This window comes from Polypterus senegalus, chromosome 10 (genome assembly GCF_016835505.1).
Source record: "Polypterus senegalus isolate Bchr_013 chromosome 10, ASM1683550v1, whole genome shotgun sequence".
Taxonomy (NCBI): domain Eukaryota; kingdom Metazoa; phylum Chordata; class Cladistia; order Polypteriformes; family Polypteridae; genus Polypterus; species Polypterus senegalus.
In genome coordinates this window covers 164017585-164037479 of record NC_053163.1, presented here as the reverse complement: position 1 = coordinate 164037479, position 19895 = coordinate 164017585, and the positions used below count along the sequence as shown (strand labels likewise).

The window sequence follows — 19895 nt, the reverse complement described above, 5'->3', positions numbered from 1 at the left end:
GTGTGTGTGTGTGTACTGCGTGGCGTCTTACGACTTTGAACCTTTGTAATGGCTTTGGAGGAATAAACTGAATTGGAGTGAAGGTGTGAGCGGGTGGGTGTGCTTGTGGGGTATACAGACCGCTAAGCAAGGCGCTATATAGCAGTGTAGTGGTGTGTGTCCGCTGCGCAGCATCTTGTGCTTTATTGTAATTATGCTGTATTCTGACATGCACAGCAGTCTGTCTATGGAGGAATGAACTAAATTGAATTATAAAGGCAGACACTAAACAGACGGATCGATATGAAGGCCCCTATATACAGCATTCGTGCCAGTGCAACTTGGCGTCAGCCGCATTTAAGGAAACCTTGAAGTGGAAGGTCATTCTAGCAACTCACAACGAGCACACGCAAGTAAGAATTACATGTGGACGACAGTGACCTGTTAAATCTGTCAAATCCCAACATGTCCGCCGCCAGTCGTGTATCTACCTCGGGGCAGCAGGCTGTCCCTTAGGCATCTGGCCCCGCCCTGCTAGTTGATTCTTAAACTTGTAGCCCCACCCAGCCAACTGCCACTCAACATTTCATCCAACCCACTTGACTGCCTCTAGCCCCGCCCAGTCAGTTGGTACTCAAACCTCTGGCCCCACCCTCTGGCCTGTCGCCCTGCCCAGCCCTCTTCTTCCTCCTCTTCATACTTTTCCTGTTGTTTCTGCGTTTGTGAGGTTTTTCTGGTCCGGGTGGCACAGACTTCACGGTCAGTTCCAGCTGGTGCCAGTGGGTGGCGACACGTTTGTCGGAGTGCCTCTCTGAGGTGACTCTCACCAGACTCATTTCGCCCGGATGCTAGGTGGAGCCCGTGGGCGCTATATCAGGGCTGCACTCCTCCCAAACCCCCGTCCGTACCAAGGCCTACAGTATTTCCGCTCCATTTTCTCCGTGTGATTGCCTTCCAAGCTTTCCCTCCAGTGGCCGAGCCCTCCGCGCTTTCCTTTGTCAGCAGTAATAAGCTGCCATTGTTCTCCGGCTGTTTAGCGGGCGTCACTTTGTATTACGCCGTCGCGAAGGCGGCTCTGCATTCCCAACACAATCATCGGAGGGTCCGCCACGCTATTGTTCACCAGCCATTTTCCAATCGTTCCTTTTCCCCCCAGGGCTGCGGGAGAGTGAGGTTGCTATAATTACCATTTAGGTCATTTTAATTTATATCATAAATGGAATGACGGAAGAAACTGTTTACGACCTTCTGTGTTTTCTTCGTCTCCACTTGTGAGGACCCGGCGAATGTAAAAGTCGGGGGGCCGGGCCGCGAGGTGCATGTCAAATGTAAATTGTTTTGTGGAGCGAGGAGCTGCTGATTGTATCATTTTATTAAAATCAGCCCGCTGGGCCTCCTCCGGCACCAACCCGAGTCTTGATTTCTGTGTGAAACGCCTCCAGATGAAACGCTAACAATGGCCGCCGCCGCACATTTGCCAAGACGCAATTTGCCGCTTTAATGCGGTGTGAAATGATTTACTTGGACTCCGAGGGGGGGATTTGTTAGCCTGATGGTCAGGAAAAGCCATCGTGGCATATCACGTGTGAGGGAGGGGCACCGTCTTGAGGTGATGACCCAGTGGGCGCCCTAGAGGCGAGCTTGACCACTGTGTCCTCATGGGCTCCACGGCTGGGGCTTTAGCTTTGAACTTCTCCCTCTCTTTAAGTTTGGGATCTTCTCCTAGAGCACTGAGTAAACACCCAAGGGGAGGGTCTTGGCCAGCGAGGTGGTCACTCTAACTGACCTCCCCAAGTCCTCTGCTGAGATCGGCACTCGTCTATGATAGCCCTCTCTGGTCTAATGAGACACAAGGGGGACCCTCTGGGCAAACACCTGGCACTGCTTGTCACCATCCCTGTAGTGAAGCACAGCAGTGGCAGCATCAGGGACAGGGAGACTGGTCAGGAATGGTAAGGATGAATGCTGTCAAATACTGAGAGGTCCTTGCAGAAAACCTACTGCAGAGTACGGACCACCTCAGGCCGGGGAGACGGCTCAACAATTCCAAGCAGACAGCCAGGAAAAGCTGGAGCGGCTGTGGGACAAGTCGGAGTGGCCTTGAGTGGTCCGGCCAAAGCCCACACTTGGACATGAGAGGAGCGGCCTGAAGATGGCACTGGAGACGGAGGATCTGCAAGGACGGAATCCAGGTGTGCAAAGCTGATGGAGACTCGTCAAAGAAGGGTCCAGGCTGGGGCTGCTGCTACAAGGTGACTGAGATTTGAATACGCGCGTCCGCTTTTCTTAAAACGCGGTGTCATTCTGGGCTATTGAGTGTAGGCTGAGGGGTAAAAATGGCAACAATGTCATTTAAAATGAAATTTACAACCCACTGATAAAATGAGCGGGAAGTGGAGGGGTCTGAATACTGTATGTAGTAGACAGACAGACAGACATGAAAGGCGCTACATAACAGATAGCTGGATAGATAGCGGTGAAAGGTGCTATATGCCACATTGTATTTCACATCTATGTGTCATATATTTAATCATACAGCGCCTTTCACGTCCATTCATTTAATAGATCTACAGATATGAAAGACACTATATAAGATGCAGAGATACATGTGACTGGCGCTATATAATAGATAGCTTGAATACATACATATGAAAGGTGCTATATAATACACAGATACACGTGAGTGGCACTATATAAACCGAGCGATAGACAGATGGACAGACTCACTCCCAAGGGGATATTTACTTTTTGCAGGTACGGACGACCAGTTCTAACCCCAACGCGCACGGCCATAATAACTTTGGACGAAGTGACCACTTGCGCTGTTGGGGTCAGTAAGTTTACGCATCGTGCACGTCCACTGGAAGGAGAGAATGGTGCGCAGGCGCATGGGGTTGCTGACGTAGCGCAGGTCGCGTACCGCACGCCGCTGTCGCACCCGAGCTGAACGCGGAGGCTCGTTAGCTGTGTGTGGAGGCGGGGCGTTCTTGGGAGCGTCGGAGCCAATAAGAAAGAGGCAGGGCGCCCGTTTGGACATTATTCATTAATCGTAAAGCCTGGCCCTCTAACCCAAAGTCCAATCGTTCAGGTCATTCTTCTCATGTAACACCTCATTATGTTCTGATGTTGTTATCATTTGATATAATTAGATACAATAAAGATATTTAAAAATTCAATACACATAATTCTTCAGGAGCCTGTCGACTAGTGTTTAATCAGAGACATTTGTGTTGGCACAGCTGGTAGTGCCCACAGTGCTGCCCAGGAACTTTTCAAAACAGGTGAATGGCGCAAACACCTCGATCGGCTACGCGCGCACTGGCAGATTTTAACGTAAAATGACGATTTTTTTTTTTTTTGTATAATGATTCAAAGGAAGTTTCTGTTCATTTAAGTTTGAAATGTGACACGGAGCACAAATATGCGGAAGGTGTTAGGAGTTTGTAGTGGGGGTGGGCTGCGATCAAAGTCCTGTCACGTGAGATCCACGTTCTGCGTAAATGCCTTTATTTATTTATTTATTTATTTATTTATTTATTTATTTATTTTTCTAATCCTCCGCCGCAGGTTTTCGCAGCACTTCAGGTTCGGACACTCAGTTTCTCAACGACAAAGAAAGGAGAAGGCGTTTTGTTCAACAGTCCCCTCCACTTACCGTCTCGTCGTTAATACGTTCATCACATCGCATGTTTCCACTTTTATGATGACGGAGGATCACTCGATCGATATGACGTGACGAGACCGTGTTGAGCCGCCCGGCGAGGTCGCATTCACGCGGTGCCATTCCTGCCACTGGCCGGCTTGTGCTGAGGTGGTCTGACCCCGCGTCACGGCCCGTATTTACTCCGAAATCTTTTATTTCTGTTTTCTCCTGTGAATGTGTAGGCTTGCAGATCTGGTCAGAGTGCTCATATTAAACACATGTTTGAGTGATGGGCAACACACACCGCGACCCTCACCTGGAAAAGATGAGATGGGCAATACAGTGCAGCCAGCCGCCTCTGGGGACCTGACCTGGCTTCAGTGCCCACCTTGGTCCCTGACTGGCATGGAGGACCAGTGCTCATGTTGTGACTTTTCTTCAGTTTTCCACCCTTTGCCCAAAGATGCACACGACAGATAAATGGACAGCCCACCGTGAGAGGGTGGCATGTGGGCACATGTGTCAGTCTGTCCTGCAGTGGAGTTGTGCCTATTTTGGGATTGGCCTTGACTATTCATGAGTGGGTTAGGAAAACAGATGGCTAGTGCGGTGTGTGAAAGGCGCTATATAAACAAACCGTGACGCACGCTGGCTATACGGAGAGTGTGGCGTCCTTTCATTCTTAAGAGACGGAGTGGCTGCGTCTCGTGGCGTTCACTTGGAGAGACTTCGCCCAGGGTGAAAGGCACTATAAAGATGAAGACTATATAAATCTGCTCACGGCAGTGGCCACTGGGAAAGGCGATTGATTGATTGATTGATTGATTAGACAGCTCACTGTGATGAAGCTCATTTCAAAGAGAGTACTTTAGACTTGAAAGGCACTATATAATAGATGTGTATGGCAAGCTATAGTTATAACAGGTCTATAAGTGATAGGCATGAACGGTAACAATAGGTAGATACATAAGGCACTATATAATACAGATGTAAAAGATACTGCACAGATCAGATAGATGAAAAGATAAAGAGATGGTCATAAAAAGTGTGATATAGTAATAATAGATATGAAAGGCACTATATAGTAGTGAGAGATACACAGACGTGACAGGCGCTATATAACAGATGTTAAAGATGCCGTGCAGAATTGGAAGATTGGCAGATACAGAAATAGAAATGACGGGTACTGCTGTACATAATAGCGATAGATTAATAGATATGAAAGGCGCTATATAGTAGAGAGAGACACGTGAACAGACAGTGTGCAGCTCACCACGTCAGACTATGGAGAGATCAATGGCACAGACGTACGGACGGACGGATCAACGGCCGACTGCGGCTTATCAAACTCTACTTGGCCCCAGCGTAAGCAAACATGGCAGCATGTGTGACCACCGGGGTCCCGTTGTGGGCTGCATGTTTGACTCTCGTCCCATTCCAGGTGGGTTTCCTTGCACCTCATGCTGCCCGGGCAGTTCCGGTTCACTGCAGCCCTACAGGTGGTCTCCGCCTGGTCACTCACTGGACATTTTGAGCAGACTTTGGCCTCACCTGACTTGTGCTTACTGCTGTCTGTCACCCCATGACGTGATGGAGATGTGATGATGGACTTGACCGGGTGACTGAGTGAGTGCCACCTCCCTGTGATGCCCACCAGTTAAGAGAAAGTTGAAATGGATGGATTACAAAGGAGGTCCCACCCACCACTGGTCCCCCCAAGTCTGCTCCCAAGAATTCCAGTGAGCCACTTTGACCTCCCTGCCCTGGTGGTCTTTTTCAGTGGACGCTCGCCACTCATCCCCTGCCTTGAACCCCCAGACGCTTTGGTGTGTCTGTTATTGAGCGCCTCGGGTGTGACGCTGCCAGCCTGGACTCGTCACGCCACTCTCTGCACAGACTGGCCCAGTCTTGCCGTTTCCAGGCGACCTCCAACTGGTCCGACTGGTTTTCTGTGCAGCTGCTGGCCGTCTTGTGTGATTGGAGGGGAGCGAGTGCTGGGAAGGTGCTGGTTAGAACTGGTTTCAGCTGGTATTCCACCCCCCCCCTTCCCCACGCTAACCCCTCCCCATTATGCAAGGAAGGGCCTTGGTGAGCCGAGGAGGGGCCGAGTGTGTAAAATAAAAAAGGAGAGGCGGGCAGGAATAACATGGAGCCTTAGGGAGAAACGCGAACAGGCAGGGTGCCCACCAAACGCGGGCAGATAGGAACAGGCTACTCGGCTGGTACAGAGGTGACAGGGTAAAATGGGAGCAGAGGCTGGTCACTGGACATTGGTGCCAATGTGCGTAAAAAACTGGGGGGGGGCATGGCCAGAGGGTCCAGAGAGGCAGGCAAGGACACTCGGCTACAACTTATAGAGGGTGCACAGTGCCAGTGCCATGCTAGGCTGCCCTTTCATTCTGCTGTGGGGTTAGGACAGCTAAGGGCAGGGTGGGCTTGGAGTCGGGAGGTGAGACGTGGCAGAGGCTCATTTGGCAGTGAACTTAGGGTGTAAGGAGAGATTGTGGCACTTGGTGGGCATGTCCCCCCGATAGGCGGTCTGTCCATTTGATACTTTATGGTTTTCCTTGCGATCCAAGGGGACCCTCGTGTCTCATTTGGATTTTGACACTCTTTGTCTGGGGTCAGTCCAGAACGTCTTGGGAGACAAAGACCCCCGCAATATGAAACATCGAAAGATGAACCCAAGACCCCGTTGACCCCCAGAATTCATTGTTATCAGCTTTGATGGAGTTGGTCGTGACATACAGTGCCTTGCAAACAGTCTTCAGATCTTTGATGGCCACTGATTTCACGCCGTCGTCTCCTAATCCGTATTTTACCGTTCTTCACAGCACTTCGACACTTTGAACGGCAACTCTCTTATCTTCCAGTCCATTGTCTTCCAATATGAAGCCCCTGCTCGTCACACACGATGTCACAAGGATCCCACTGCTCACACCACATTTCACTAAAGCAGCTCGGCTTTGCATTCAAGGCTCACATTGACGGTAATCCCACCGCTGACACCAGTCCTTGTAAAGCACCCGACGTTTACAGTCAAACTTCACAACTTTACTGACTCAAAGACAGACGGCATGTCCTTATGAAAAGCTCTAAAACTAGAGCAGACCAAACGTGAGAGTCACCAGATCTATAAGTGAAACCTAACGGAGGACAAAAATCAGGGGACACCAGCAAAACAGCGGAGAAGAGGGGAATCAAAAATGAAAGGACCTGAAAGTCGCAGAAGACGCCAGGCATGTTATCCGCAAACTCGGGTACAAAATGGCCATAGGGTGACCTTTTAATCTCTCGCCGACTCACCCTCCGAGGTCGTGACCCTAGAAGGCCATGCCCCTAGCACCAAGGATCTGCAAATTGGCAGCGCCCAAGAAAAACAAAACAAATCCTCAAAAATCCATGAAACCTGAAATCGGACTTGACAGTCGGGATCCCCAAGTTTCAAAACTCCAGGAGCCGTGTAGCTAATTATAAGTGTGAATTCATTCAGGATAAAACGTACGTTTCTGAAAAGCACCAATCGGAACGAGAAGAGGACACGATCCCACCGCTGACACCAGTCTTTCCAGTCAGACCTCACCGTGCCGTGAGTTCCACTCCTGATAGCCGAGTTACGTACCTGCTGTACACGTTGGCACCTCGCCGTCGCGCCGACTCAGAAGACACGGAGACGGTTCAGAGGCGAAGGGACTGGGAAACGAGAAACACTCGGCGTCTTCGAGCAGAATTCTCCAGCGCGCTACCCACGGACTGAAGCGGCCGTCTTTCACGCCCAAAAACTCGCCAGACACAGCGATGATGCAGAAGAGGAACGGGGCGTAGCGGTGCACTCTGGGTAATGTGGATATGGCAGCTGCCAATGGCACAAAGGGGCAGGCCCTCTAGTAGAGCAGCCATGCCGTTGTGGCACAGCACACACACTTCACCCTTTCAGGACATTTTATACAAAACAACAAATAAACAGTTTGTGAAAAACACTTCTGGAAAGCCCATAAAAAAAAACAAAGAATCCCCGAAACGTGAATAGCGCTGAGAGGGCAGGCCCTCGTCTCGACACTGAAGTGAAGTTGTAATGTGCTTCGCTATGAAGCCCCCCAGACTTCACTTTGGTGTCAGTAAAGATGGACGTAGTAACTGGAGAGGGTCTTGGTGACCCCACTGCCAGTGGCCAATAAAGAAGGCGTCGCCGTCGTTCGCCCCCTCAGTGCTGTCCACCAGCAAAGCTCACCACACGAGCAGCGTTTTACTCAACGGCTGGCACACTCAACGCCACTTCATAGGGACACGAACCAAATCGTCGTCCTCGGACCCCAAACACCATCAAGGTTTCAGTAACACAGAGACCACCATCCCACATCCCCAATGAGCCGACGTCACCGAGAGCCTCGTCTTTACACTCCGTCTTCAAATCTTTATATTGAATACGCCACCGTGGCTGTCCGTCCGTCCGTCCGTCTGCCCAGGACTTTAAATCACCCGACGCTCGCAAACCATTTGACCGACTGACCTGAAATTTGGAACACACACACACACAACGTGACATCTGCGGTCCGCTGTCGGGGTGATGATTGACCTCCAAGATTTGTATTCTACTGTCGGATGAACTCTCGGCAGTGGCCAGCAGGGCGGGCAAGTGGCACATGTGTGCGGGTACCATTCTCATCCCCTACCTCTTCATATCTTAAATCATTCTGGAGGCAGATTCAAGACTTAAGTGAAAACTTCAAGAAAAACGTACTAAGTAATTGGAAAACAAACGCTGACTTAATCAGTCTTAACGCGAAAAGAAAGAAGAGAAGCAGCGGGCCGCTAGGGTGGAGAGTAGAAGAGGAAACAGCAAGTGAATGATAAACGTACAGAGAAAGAAAGAGGAGGAGGACGACTGCGAGCGCTCAAGTCAAGCGGATAACGTGCAGGCAATGAGTGTGCCGTTCCTGGCGTTGTGCACAATCACACACTCACACTTCACATCAGTAGATAACAACAGAGGACAAGATCCAGTATGCCCAGTGCTGATAAAGCTGGAATTAACTGAGCGACACTCCTCTAACAACCTTAATAAACTTGTAATAAACAGACGCCTTTATTGTCACCAGATTAGCAGCTGGTCTTCATGTCACCTCCAGCACCCGTGTCGTACTCTTCAGTTTTCACACACAAACGTCACATTTTACAGTATGGATGGCTTAGCCTTTAAACGCTCCCAGTGACTGCTGGTCTGCCTGCTTCTAAACTCTTAGATTAGATCATCACATCGTAGTCCTGTCTGTCATCATGGCACCAGAGAGCGGCCTGACACACAAGACACAATCTCACTGAAATCTAACAGACGACGCCTCCTGCACTTGGGCTCGGGGTCATGGCCAGGCGGGGGGTCCACTGAGTCGCCTCTCCAAATGCCCCTGATTGTCTGATGGGCTTCTGCTGCGTGATCGGGTGTCCTCTTTAACCAGACTCTCTGATCTGTGTGCCAGTATGAGGGCACCGTGTGACAGATTACGTGTTCCTTCACACTCCAGCTCCCCGAGGCCCTGCACTGAACTAAGAAGATGACGAAAACAGATAAATGATAAATAAATCAAATGCGTCTTTGAATTGGACAAAGAAAATCACAGAAGGTCAGCGCAGGTCACTCACATGTCCAGAGTCCTCAGACATGAATTTACGTGTGCACACGGAATGGCGAGCCGAGTACTCGATTGTACTTGTAATGGGGACAGCAGTCTGAACTTGACCAGTGGGTAGGGCAGGGTGGATGGATAGACAGACAGACGTGAAAGGCACTATATGATGATATGCTATATGGACAGATGTGAAAGGCACTATATAAGTATACCCTATATGGACAGACGTGAAAGGCACTATATGAGTATACCCTATATGGACAGATGTGAAAGGCACTATATAAGTATACCCTATATGGACAGATGTAAAAGGCACTATATAAGTATACCCTATATGGACAGATGTGAAAGGCCCTATATGATGATATGCTATATGGACAGATGTGAAAGGCGCTATATGATGATACCCTATATGGACAGATGTAAAAGGCACTATATAAGTATACCCTATATGGACAGATGTGAAAGGCCCTATATGATGATACCCTATATGGACAGACGTGAAAGGCACTATATGAGTATACCCTATATGGACAGATGTGAAAGGCACTATATAAGTATATGCTATATAGACAGATGTGAAAGGCACTATATGATGATCTGCTATATGGACAGATGTGAAAGGCACTATATGATGATCTGCTATATGGACAGATGTGAAAGGCACTATATGATGATCTGCTATATGGACAGATGTGAAAGGCACTATATGATTGATGTATAGATGTGAAAGGCACTATAAAGATCGAGCAGGCACCGTGTTAAACATGTATGCAAAAAACCCTGTCTACAAGATTGATGGATATGAAAGATAATATAAATAATATAACTATGAAAGAAAGAAAACTGAATTGACAGAAAGGAAAAGCTCTATTGAGTAGATGGAGTGATAATAAGGGTTACATAAGTAGGTAGGTATGCACAGCACTATATAAATATGGATGTGAAAGGCACTATAAGAGAGACGAAGAGAAGCAGACAGATGTGAAAGGCAGTCTGTACAAGACAGACAGACAGCTAGCCAACCAGCCAGGTTAGGCACAGTGGCCCAGTGGTAGCGCTGCTGCCCCCCAGTAAGCAGACTGGTTTCTGTGCAACACCCACAGATATCAAAGGCGGTAGACAGATGGATATGAAAGGCGCTATATTATTGATAGAGAAGAAACATGCTTTGAGTTTACAGACGCACACACACAGTACTGAGATGAAGTGAGAACCCTGATGAAGGCAGAAGCCAGCGGTCTTCCTCACTCAAGCACACCTCTGGAGTTCTCGTCCGACGTCATTAAATTGTTTTCCAAAGAGTTAAATGTCATCGTTGGCCGCTGTGAAGCCAGTGATAGATGAAGGGCTTATTACCGGCCATGTGCTTCATCCCAGCCCAGCTGGTTTCTCTGTCCAGACTAAGGGTACGCCTGGCATTTTAAGGGCCGGGTTTCTGTGAATGACTGAGTTGTTAAAGCGCATGTTAAACGCACTGAAGGATTCTGTACATAACTTATCAGATGTGTGAATTTCTATATTCATATTGTCACTTATCTGTATGTGATGTGGTGTCCTATACATTCTAATAATTGCATTATTTTTATATGCACACCAATCTGAACTCATTTAATGGGAAAGACACCACAGAGGAGTAAATTCAGTTCAAACAAAGCCTTAAGTAAGTGTGTGTGTGAGTGAGTGTGAATGAGTGAAGGACAGGTAAACCCCACGACTAAACGACTAAATATAAACTTTACTATACAGTACACACAGCTGTCATTGTTCTCGAGTCCTGGGTTCAATTGCATTGTCTGTATTCATTTTGAATGTTCTCCCTTTATCTTTGTTGTTTTTTTTCCCTGCCACATCCCCAAACTGTGGCCAGTAGACGTACAGCTGAAATCGGTCTGACATTCGCATAAACCTAAAGGGCAAAGACAACATTATATTTACATGGGTGTCAAATGTACTAACTTTATAACTGACGATTACATGCCCTGGAACAATGTCAAAGTAAATAATTACCAGTAAGACTCACCTGAAATATCTGCTGGAGCCGTTTGACTTGGTCGGTATCATCTGCCAAAATAATAATAATAATAATGAAACGGAGGAAAGTTAATCACAAGTCGAAAAACAGCACGATCGTTCAAGTGGCTGAATGCAGGGGTTTGCTGAGCTGAATTCTAAGAGTTACCTGCTCATTCAATGGGCTGACGCCTCGGGTCGTCCGCGCGTATCGCTGCTCCCACTCTCAAACGCCGCGGCCGCCACCAAGTTTCCAGCATCCGAGCGGAGCGGCCCGAGCACTGCTCTGCACTCGATTGCTCCGGCCTAGCGCGATGCAGTGGCGGGCGAGGTGGGGGCGGCGAGTGGAAGCAGAAGCGCCTCATTTCCTGGAGACCAGGCCAGAGCAGCCGAGCGCAGAGGCCTTTCCTTTTTGCCCCCTTTGTGTGTGTTTATATATTTATATATTTGTATATTTTTTAAGAAAAGACTTGTAAAAGGAAAAGAGAAGGAAACAAAAGTCGGCCAGCGCGCGCGCTCACAGTGCAGGACCAAAGACGACGAGGATGTTCGCTTTCGTGCGCTTCTTGGAGGACGACGTGTGCTACGCGCTGCCGGTCTCCAGTGTGAAGGATTTCAGACCTCGGCACAAGACGGACTTCGACAACCAGAAGGTGTATGTGGTGCACCGGACCGAGGAGCATGGCACAGGCCAGCCGGGCAAGGCGCAGATCCTGGCCCTGTCAGGTAACGAGGCTCCCTTTTTGTTTTGCTCTCCCCTTTTGGCCGCCTGCATGCAGCCACATTTCAATTATTTATGGAAGTTTTGGCGAGCATCGAGTGGCGGTCGTAACGGAAGGAAACGCGGCGGGGCTTCCTGTGCGGGGCGCCGGGAACCCCTGCTCCCATAGCCGTGCCGCTGTGTGCCGTCCTCGGCCTTTTTCTTTTCTCTCGCTCGTCGTTCGCGATGTGCGCTTCGGAGGGAGGCGGGGGGGAAAGTCAACGGGAAGCGGGAGGACTGGTGGCCGCCAGGCTAGGCCCAAGCGCGTCTCGGCGCTGACAACGGACGCGTCGCAGGGAAGATCGTGGTGGAGCGCCGTCTCCTGGGGTCTGTCCGCCGGGCAGGGCTCGGAAAAAAAAAAACACACGCACACACCTGCCCAGGTTTACGCTTGCAAGCGATCCCTGATGTGGCCGACCCTACGCTGCCTGTCCGTCCCTTCTAGTGGCCCTGCTGAATTCGAATTTAGGCAACACAGACGGTCGACTTTCGAGCTGCTTTGCCCCTCGAGGTAAGCAGTGAACGAAAACAAGTAAAAGGCAGCTGGCAGAGTCGGCATAGCCTGCCCCAATTCGAGGTGGGCATGTGGCCTATCTAGGGCGAGCAGCTTGTGGTCAGACCAGACTGCGAGTGTGCTAGACGCAGATACGATTAAGGAGCAGGGGATGGAGTTTGTAAAAATACACATGCAGTCAAAGGGCCCTCTCTTGAGCACTTCGGCCACCTAAAAACGGTTCGAACGGGACATTTTTGTTCAATTGCGGAGCCCCGTTTCACCCTAGCAGAGAGAAACGAGCAGCGCAAACCCGAAGGTCCACTGAGCCCCTGAAGTGAGGACCCCCGCGTGAAACGCATTTCCAGCCCCATAGAGCAGGGCTTCTCAACTCGGGGCCTGTGGGTCCGCAGTGTCGGCCGATTTTCATTCCAACCATTTTTTATAATTCAAAGCCACGCAGGCCAAGCAGATGATGAAACTTGGCTGTTTAATTCTGTGGCCTTTGTAGCTTTTCCATTTTCAGAGATCATCACCCATATGTTATTTGGGCCTCTCGTTCATTTCCAAGGATCTCACTAACTGGGATTCTTCCTGATGCCGGCAGACAGGCTTAAATAGAAGCACCTCATCGTTAACTGATGGCTGGTTCAGAAAACGGGCGACAATTCAAACCATAATGCAGCTGTTTAACACTAAAGGAGTCGTACCGAATGACTTCGATAAAAGTACAGCTTTAGTGATAAATAAATAAATAAATGGGTTCTAATTAGAAATTTGAGGAGACCAAAAATCTGCAGCCACTGCGTACCTCCAGGACCGGAGCCGAGTACCCCTGCCTGAGACCCTGACGTGCGTCCTCCTAGTCAGAAGATCCTGTGTTGGTGCCCACTCTGAGTGGCACCTTATAGCAACAGTTTATAGAGAAGTGAAGCTCGGAGTGCTTATGAAGGCTAAAACAAAAGGTTATAATGGCAGGGCACCACTGTGGCTGTTTCACCAATCGGGGGGGTCGCTCTGATGTCCCCTCGGTCTAATTGGTTAGCTGGCCTTTGTTCTTTTCTTCTCCAGTGTGAGATTTGAATTTAGAAGCAACTCCGAGATGTTTGTCATAGTTTTAAACCCGTACCTTTCTTTGGCCATTTTGAGTTTAGTTCACCTTAAATCCCTTCACATCTTCCCCAGTGGGGCTCCTCCTGACTGTCCAGTACCAGAACACCCCTCATATGAAATGCCGTTTGACACGTCTTGATGTCTGCTTATGTAAGATGTTGTGCTTTTTGGTGTGTGTCGAATTGGCCAGCTAGACCTGAAAGATGTTCATTTTCATGCCATTTCTGGAGAGTGTTTAGGGTTAGGGTTACTCTCTTACACTCTTATGATGGAGTAAAGCAATTGGGCATCTTCAGTAGAAATGACCAGAAGGACTTGAAGTTGTGGTGCCACATCAGCTCACCCCAGGGGTTCGTCCCCCTTAATGGAATACGAGGGGTCAGAGTTGCTCGTTTTCACAAACCTGGATCGCTAAGATTGGCACATGGAGGGTCGTTTTCTGCCCTTTCGAGGTTGCTGATCACAAATGTGACTGTATTTCTGGTGACTGATTCTTTACTGGTGGTCCTCGGCCTCTTAAGCCCACTCCCAGAAGACTGAAATGACAAATTTCAAACATGAGCATGTGGAGGTGTCGTTTTCAGCAATTTCAGGGTCAGTGGTTGTGAATGTGATGGGAGTTTTGATCCTTTACTTGTCCTCTGTCAGAGGCTGACAACGATACGTTTCTGTGACTTTAAACCGAAGCGTACGTTTGAAGGTTTGAAATATCTGACAAAACTCTTGTTGGTTTTGATGTGCTTCTACCTCATCAAGTAAATCCTTGCATTTCTTATGAAGACCCCGAAGTGGAGCGGCTTACGCTAATTCAGACTTGTGCGCGGTTTGCTCTTTAACTTGTATAGCAAGGGTGCAACTGGCACTGAATGGGAGGGCGGGGTCACTACGTCAGTGTGCCAGTTACAGGGTCTGATGGGAAGGTAAGGAGGCGTCTTACACCGAGGGGTCTCTTGTGGACTGGAGTGCCCCGATGGTGGGCTGGAGTCTCGCCGCGGAGACTGTGTGTGAAATAAATACACGTAAAATATAACAATGTGGAGAATCCAAAAGACTTGAAGAGTACAGTGGGCCTAAAGTGGCCTGGGTGGTCCCTCCAGTTCTCCATTCCACAGCATTCATATGTAACTTGTGTTTATGTAGAAAACGATGGCAGTCACCCAATCCCAGTCCCCTTTGTCACCCTTTGGGTGAAGTGGAAAGTCACATTAAGGCAGAGTTGAGTTGTGCCGCGTGGATTCAAATATTCAGAATAATTGGAAGTCACAAGTTGTGTAAAACCAAACGGGCCTAAAATGGCCCCCCGGTGACCCCTCTGGACACGTTATGAAGCGTTGCGTGTTGAGAGTGACAGCAACCACCTGTCATCAACTCCTCTTAACTCTTTATGTGAGACGTGGGGCACAACGGAGAGTCGGTCCCCTTAAGTTGTCACCTGTGGATGTGCATCTCTGAAATAAGGGGAGGCCACGTGTAGCCGCTGTGGGGGTCTCACTACGCAGGGTGTCAAAATACAGCAGGTCAGACGTAACTTGGGATGACTTAGGCAGACGTGTGTCTGTGTGTTAAATAGTTTGTGAAGTTTTACAGGACCTCCGTTTTTATGTCTTAATGTTTCATGAAATCAAGACGCAGAACAAATCAACGATAGCAAATAATAAATGGAGTCCAGGAACTGGTAAAGGTACAGATTGTATTCAGGGTTTTGATTCCTCCGAGTAGCCTGCGCCTTTTGCTGATCTAACCCTTTTGATTCAGCATGCCAGTCACTCTGTGCAGGTCGCCAACTCTGCCACCGGTAGAAGCACCCCAGACTGTCACTCGTCCTCCGCCAACTCAATGGCATACAAACGCCTGTTCACATTCAGGTTCATCGGCTCCACGGCTGCTGTGTCCTTTCTTGCTGCTGCCACTCGCCCTGCCACTCCTGCAGCACAAAGTCCCCTCTTCACAGGACAAGCTGACGCTGTTGGGCTGTGATCACGCAAGGTGGTGACCCTCACAAACTTGGCTTGTGACTTTGGCGCTGCCACGTCTCCCAGATTCCAGGACACCACTGGACTGTCTAAGTGAAGGCCTGCACCTCTAAGGGTGGTGATGATGATGATGATGATGATGAGGGTCGCTCTCATTCCGTTTGTTAATTGTCGTTTTCTTGCCATTCCCTACAGCACGGGTGTCGAACTCCAGTCCCGGAGGGCCGCAGTGGCTGCAGGTTTTCATTCTAACCATCTTCTTCATCAGTGACCAGTTTTTGGTGCTAATTCACTGGACTCGGGACCCTAAGTTGTTTCTTTTTCCTTAATTAGCAGCCAAGCGGTAATGAGACACACAACAAGCTGCCACATGACCATCTTACTTACCTGTGCCCATCACACATTATCTTAAAGTAAAGAAAGGTGACGGTCTTGGTAAGGTTGATCGCTCGGGTCACCAAAACATTTTGACGGAGATTTGGAAACGTCTGCTGTGGCAAAACGAGAGCAGCAGCAAGCCATGGAATTAAATAACGGGTTTAATTATCAGCAAAAATCCGCTTCTTACTAAGAGACTGGTTGGAGTGAAATTGGTTTACTGGTCATCTGTCGGCTCGTTTCACATTTCATGTCGGCTTCCATTTAATGAAGAAAGGAATAAATTCAGGAGACTGGATCCTTAAAATCAGGGCTTTTAAAATGAAGGGAAAAAAAAAAGTGAATCGGCAGTGAAAGCTGGTCATTGATTAGGAAGCGGGGTCAGAATGGAAACCTGCGGCCCACCAGGCCCGGAGTTCGACACCCCCGCTCTACAGTGCCATGTTGTCCTTCAGAGGTGTAGGCACACAGAGGGGTTTTTAAGGAATCGGCCCAAGTTGGGGCACCCGTGCAAATTGTTGGCTTCGTTTGCTTTAATGGCCGCCTTGTGTAGCTTGTGACCTCCTAGTTGTTCCCATTTTTTTTTTCTTCACTTTTTGCCACCCTAAACTTCAAATTCTCACCGTTTTAGGTCGGGCGCTGCACTTCACGTGATTACATTTGAAGAGAGGCTGCGGTGGCCTAACGCCTTTGACTGGCAGTGTGTGTGTCTTCACCTGATATGGACAGACGAGCGGCACACACACACACACACACACATCTGAGTGTCGGACCCTTCCGAGTTGTTGCGTGGCGCTGGCCAGTCAGCTTATTAAACAGGACAGATCACCTGGTCAGCCCGCAGTGCAATTTCTGTGGCCGAGCACACACGCGATATCTTCGTTTCCATGAACGTCGTGTCTGCTGTTTATCTCTCGTGGCCCAAGTAACAAATCCACGGCGAGTTTGTTTTTCACGTGAACACACTGAAGTGGAGCGGTGCGGACGCATCACTAGATGTTGGGTAAAACTGAGAGCCCCCTGAAAAGAGCGTTGGTTTGTCTCATCCAAACGCCGGGCGGCCATTTCTAGCTAGTCGTCGAGTCTCACTATGTTGCAGCGCAGAATGCGATGTCCGGAATATCCAGAAGCCGCGTGTCGATCAGTCACACCGTCTAGTCGCCCGGTGGAGCGTACGTGCGTGTGTTGCAAAGCGTGACGTGCTGTGCCAGGCCTGTCCGTGTCCCCCATCGCCCGCTCGGCCCTGTCCCCATGACGTCAGCAGAATAGCAGGCTTGTCTGTGAGTTTGGGCCGCAGTGGCAGCGGCAGGCAGACGTTTCTCTTTGTCCCTGTTGACAGCTGTGCCCTCCCAGTGCCCGCGTTTCGGTATTTTTGAGTTGCGTCCTCCATGAAGGGTGCCGTTTGGGCTCTTCGAGCTGACGTGCTTCCATTTCAAGCGTCGTATTTTCTGTCCCGTTCTCCCTGCTCGTTTCAAACACACAGTAGCGGCCGCCATGACATTTACACCAGAGAAATCGCTAAGGCCGGCCGGGGTACGTTCTTTATTGAAGGTATAACCGTTGCACTGCAGAAACCGGACAAGCTGAAGGTGGTCAAACTGGACTCCTCGTTCTGATTTGAGCCGTTCTGTCTCGGGCCCGAGAGCTCGGATTCAAGTGCTCCGCCATGACAGACCCTGAGAAGAGCAAGGAGCCGCCGTCTGAATGCGTCAAGATGGAGCGTATCGTTCAAGTTCAGGCGGACTCGTTTTTTAAAGTGGACACACTAAGGTGAACGGTCATCGCGGCCTGGTGACCTCGTGCCACAGTTCCGTGAGGAGAGACCCTCGGCCCGCCAGCTCTCCAGCATGAGTTACGGCCTCTGTACGGGTCGGTCGATCTTGAATACGTCAGAGCGGTGAAACGTGTACGCGTGTCCAAGTCCTGAGAAACACATTGACCGTCCCAACCGCTCAGCACTGACCACCCTGCCCCGTTTTTCCCGTGGATATTAACGCTCTTTCAGGGCGGATGTCGACTTCTGTCAAAAGGAGGAGCTGACGATGGTGATCGACTGTGACAAAGCCAACCATTACATTTTAATTGGACTCTCGTTGCTAGAAGGAAAGTTCGATTCATCGATTTGACCCGAGATTCACAACAGCAAACATGGCACTGACATCTGGCGAGAGATCAAAGGGAATGCGTGGATGACGTCTTGCCTGCCATCTCTGGACTGGACTGTGACCTGTCGGGTCGAAAACGAATGTGAGGGTCCAGCTTCAGCTGATCGTTCGCCAGGGAGGACTGCCACTTAACAATGATGAGCAGTAGAAACCAGAATACAATGCACTGGGACCGTGACCGCCACTGCCGCCCCAGCCATGCGAAGACAGCCTGGCAGCAAACTGGCGTTTTACGTCAGCCCCCAAAGAGTTAAATGTCAGCCTTCGGACTTGTGACGTGGCTTTTAGTTTGTGACACTGCGTCTTGTCAGTGGTGTGCGACTCCTAGGGGCTTTGCAGTGAGCATTGCACTTAGGATGTCACTTGGCCTCGTACAGGTGACAGTATTGTCACTACTTCAGCTATCATGTGGTGATGTGGCCGCCCTCCTGCCTGCTCCACCCGTGTGATGCCACGTTGTGCCCCTGACGATGGCCAAGGGGCAGATTGAGGTCGTTTATGGTAGGGAGAGGGGCTGGCTGGGTGGTCTCGGAGCCCCTGCAGATTTTGTTTTTCCTCTCCAGCCCCCTGGAGTGAGTGAGTTTGTTTTTTTCTGTCCTCCCGGCCATCAGACTTGACTTTATTTTTTGTTATTTAGTTTGATCTTCATTTTCTTTGAGCTGCGCCACTTGTGTGAAAATGTGCCCTAGAAAGAGTTGGTGAGGGGTACAGTTGGCAAGGGGTGAGTAGCGTCCCACTGTCACCAGCTCCTCCTCGGCGAGGTTACCAGTCTGGCGTTTGTGCGTTCACCTCGGGTCATCGGGCTTCCCCTGTACCCCCTTGGGACCCCAGGGAGGCCACCGCAGCACCTTGAGGGGCTCAAGGCCCGGGTCAGTAGTGGAGATGGACGCCACGCAGAACTCGATCCTGTGAATGCATTCACTTATCTTAAGTCGAAATCCCACAAGCCCACCATGGAAGGCTTTTAACGTCGGCTATCGACGTCACTTTCTCTGAGCTGACATGTTGACTTGGCGTGACTACGTGGCGAGAGCCCTGCCGATTCAAAGGTGGCGTTAGGTCAGAGATAACAAATGTGACGTTCAATGAAGCGCTTCGTGAAACAGCAAATGTATAAAAATACTTTGAATCAAAAGGAAAAATGCACTTGGAAAGGGAAAGGAACGCCAGCGGAAGCAGTTTCCGAATTCTCGACTGAGTCGTATTGGGCCTCTTCTGCCGTCTCCTCGTCCTGTGGCTTCTGTGCCACTCCAGACGTCGTGGTGAGGCCAGCCTGGGGGTCAGGAATGGTCCGGAGCTGTGGTGGCACGTGAGGAAACACAAAAACCCTGAAGTTAGGATCAGGCGGGGAAGAGAAGACGCAGAAAAAGCCAGCCGAGCTTTCAAGGGGGAAGAAAAAAAGCGTGCGTTGTTCCGTTTAAAGCCCCCCGAATCGCACTCACCGATGGCCTTTTAGTGTCACGCCACACAAAACTGAGAAATCGTCCTTCCTCCGATTGTCACGTCCGTGGCTGCAGTTGCCCTTCTGCCATTTTAAAACCAGCTTGACATGACGAGATGCGCAGTTAGCGGGCGGGCAGTCGGGCTGCTGAAACTGATGCAACTGAAACAATGCCAGGACTGAGGAAAGGCCAAGTGTGGGCAGCTAATGTGAGGCAGGACCGGACCAGGGTGGGGGGGTTCTGAAGTAATAATAAAGCCCCCCAGTGTCGACCCTTAGGGCTTCACTTCACTTGAGAGGTGTGCTGGCT

The 19895-nt window shown here is 49.8% G+C and overlaps 2 protein-coding genes and 1 long non-coding RNA gene across 4 annotated transcripts in view; 2 read left to right on the top strand and 1 right to left on the bottom strand.

Moving 5' to 3' along the window:
* The window catches only part of agbl4 (AGBL carboxypeptidase 4), a 438546-nt gene that overhangs the window by 287632 nt on the left and 131019 nt on the right, over positions 1–19895 (top strand). The window lies entirely within an intron of this gene.
* Positions 11093–11539, bottom strand: LOC120537957. Its single transcript, XR_005635421.1, has 3 exons — positions 11432–11539; positions 11273–11313; positions 11093–11158 (listed from the first exon to the last, which is right to left on the bottom strand). It is a non-coding gene; the product is annotated as an uncharacterized LOC120537957 (long non-coding RNA).
* The window catches only part of bend5 (BEN domain containing 5), a 49517-nt gene continuing 41337 nt past the window's right edge, over positions 11716–19895 (top strand). The window contains exon 1 of the mRNA XM_039767263.1: positions 11716–11988. Coding sequence (XP_039623197.1) covers positions 11808–11988 — 181 coding nt within the window. The 5' untranslated portion in view covers positions 11716–11807. The remainder of the gene's footprint in view (positions 11989–19895) is intronic.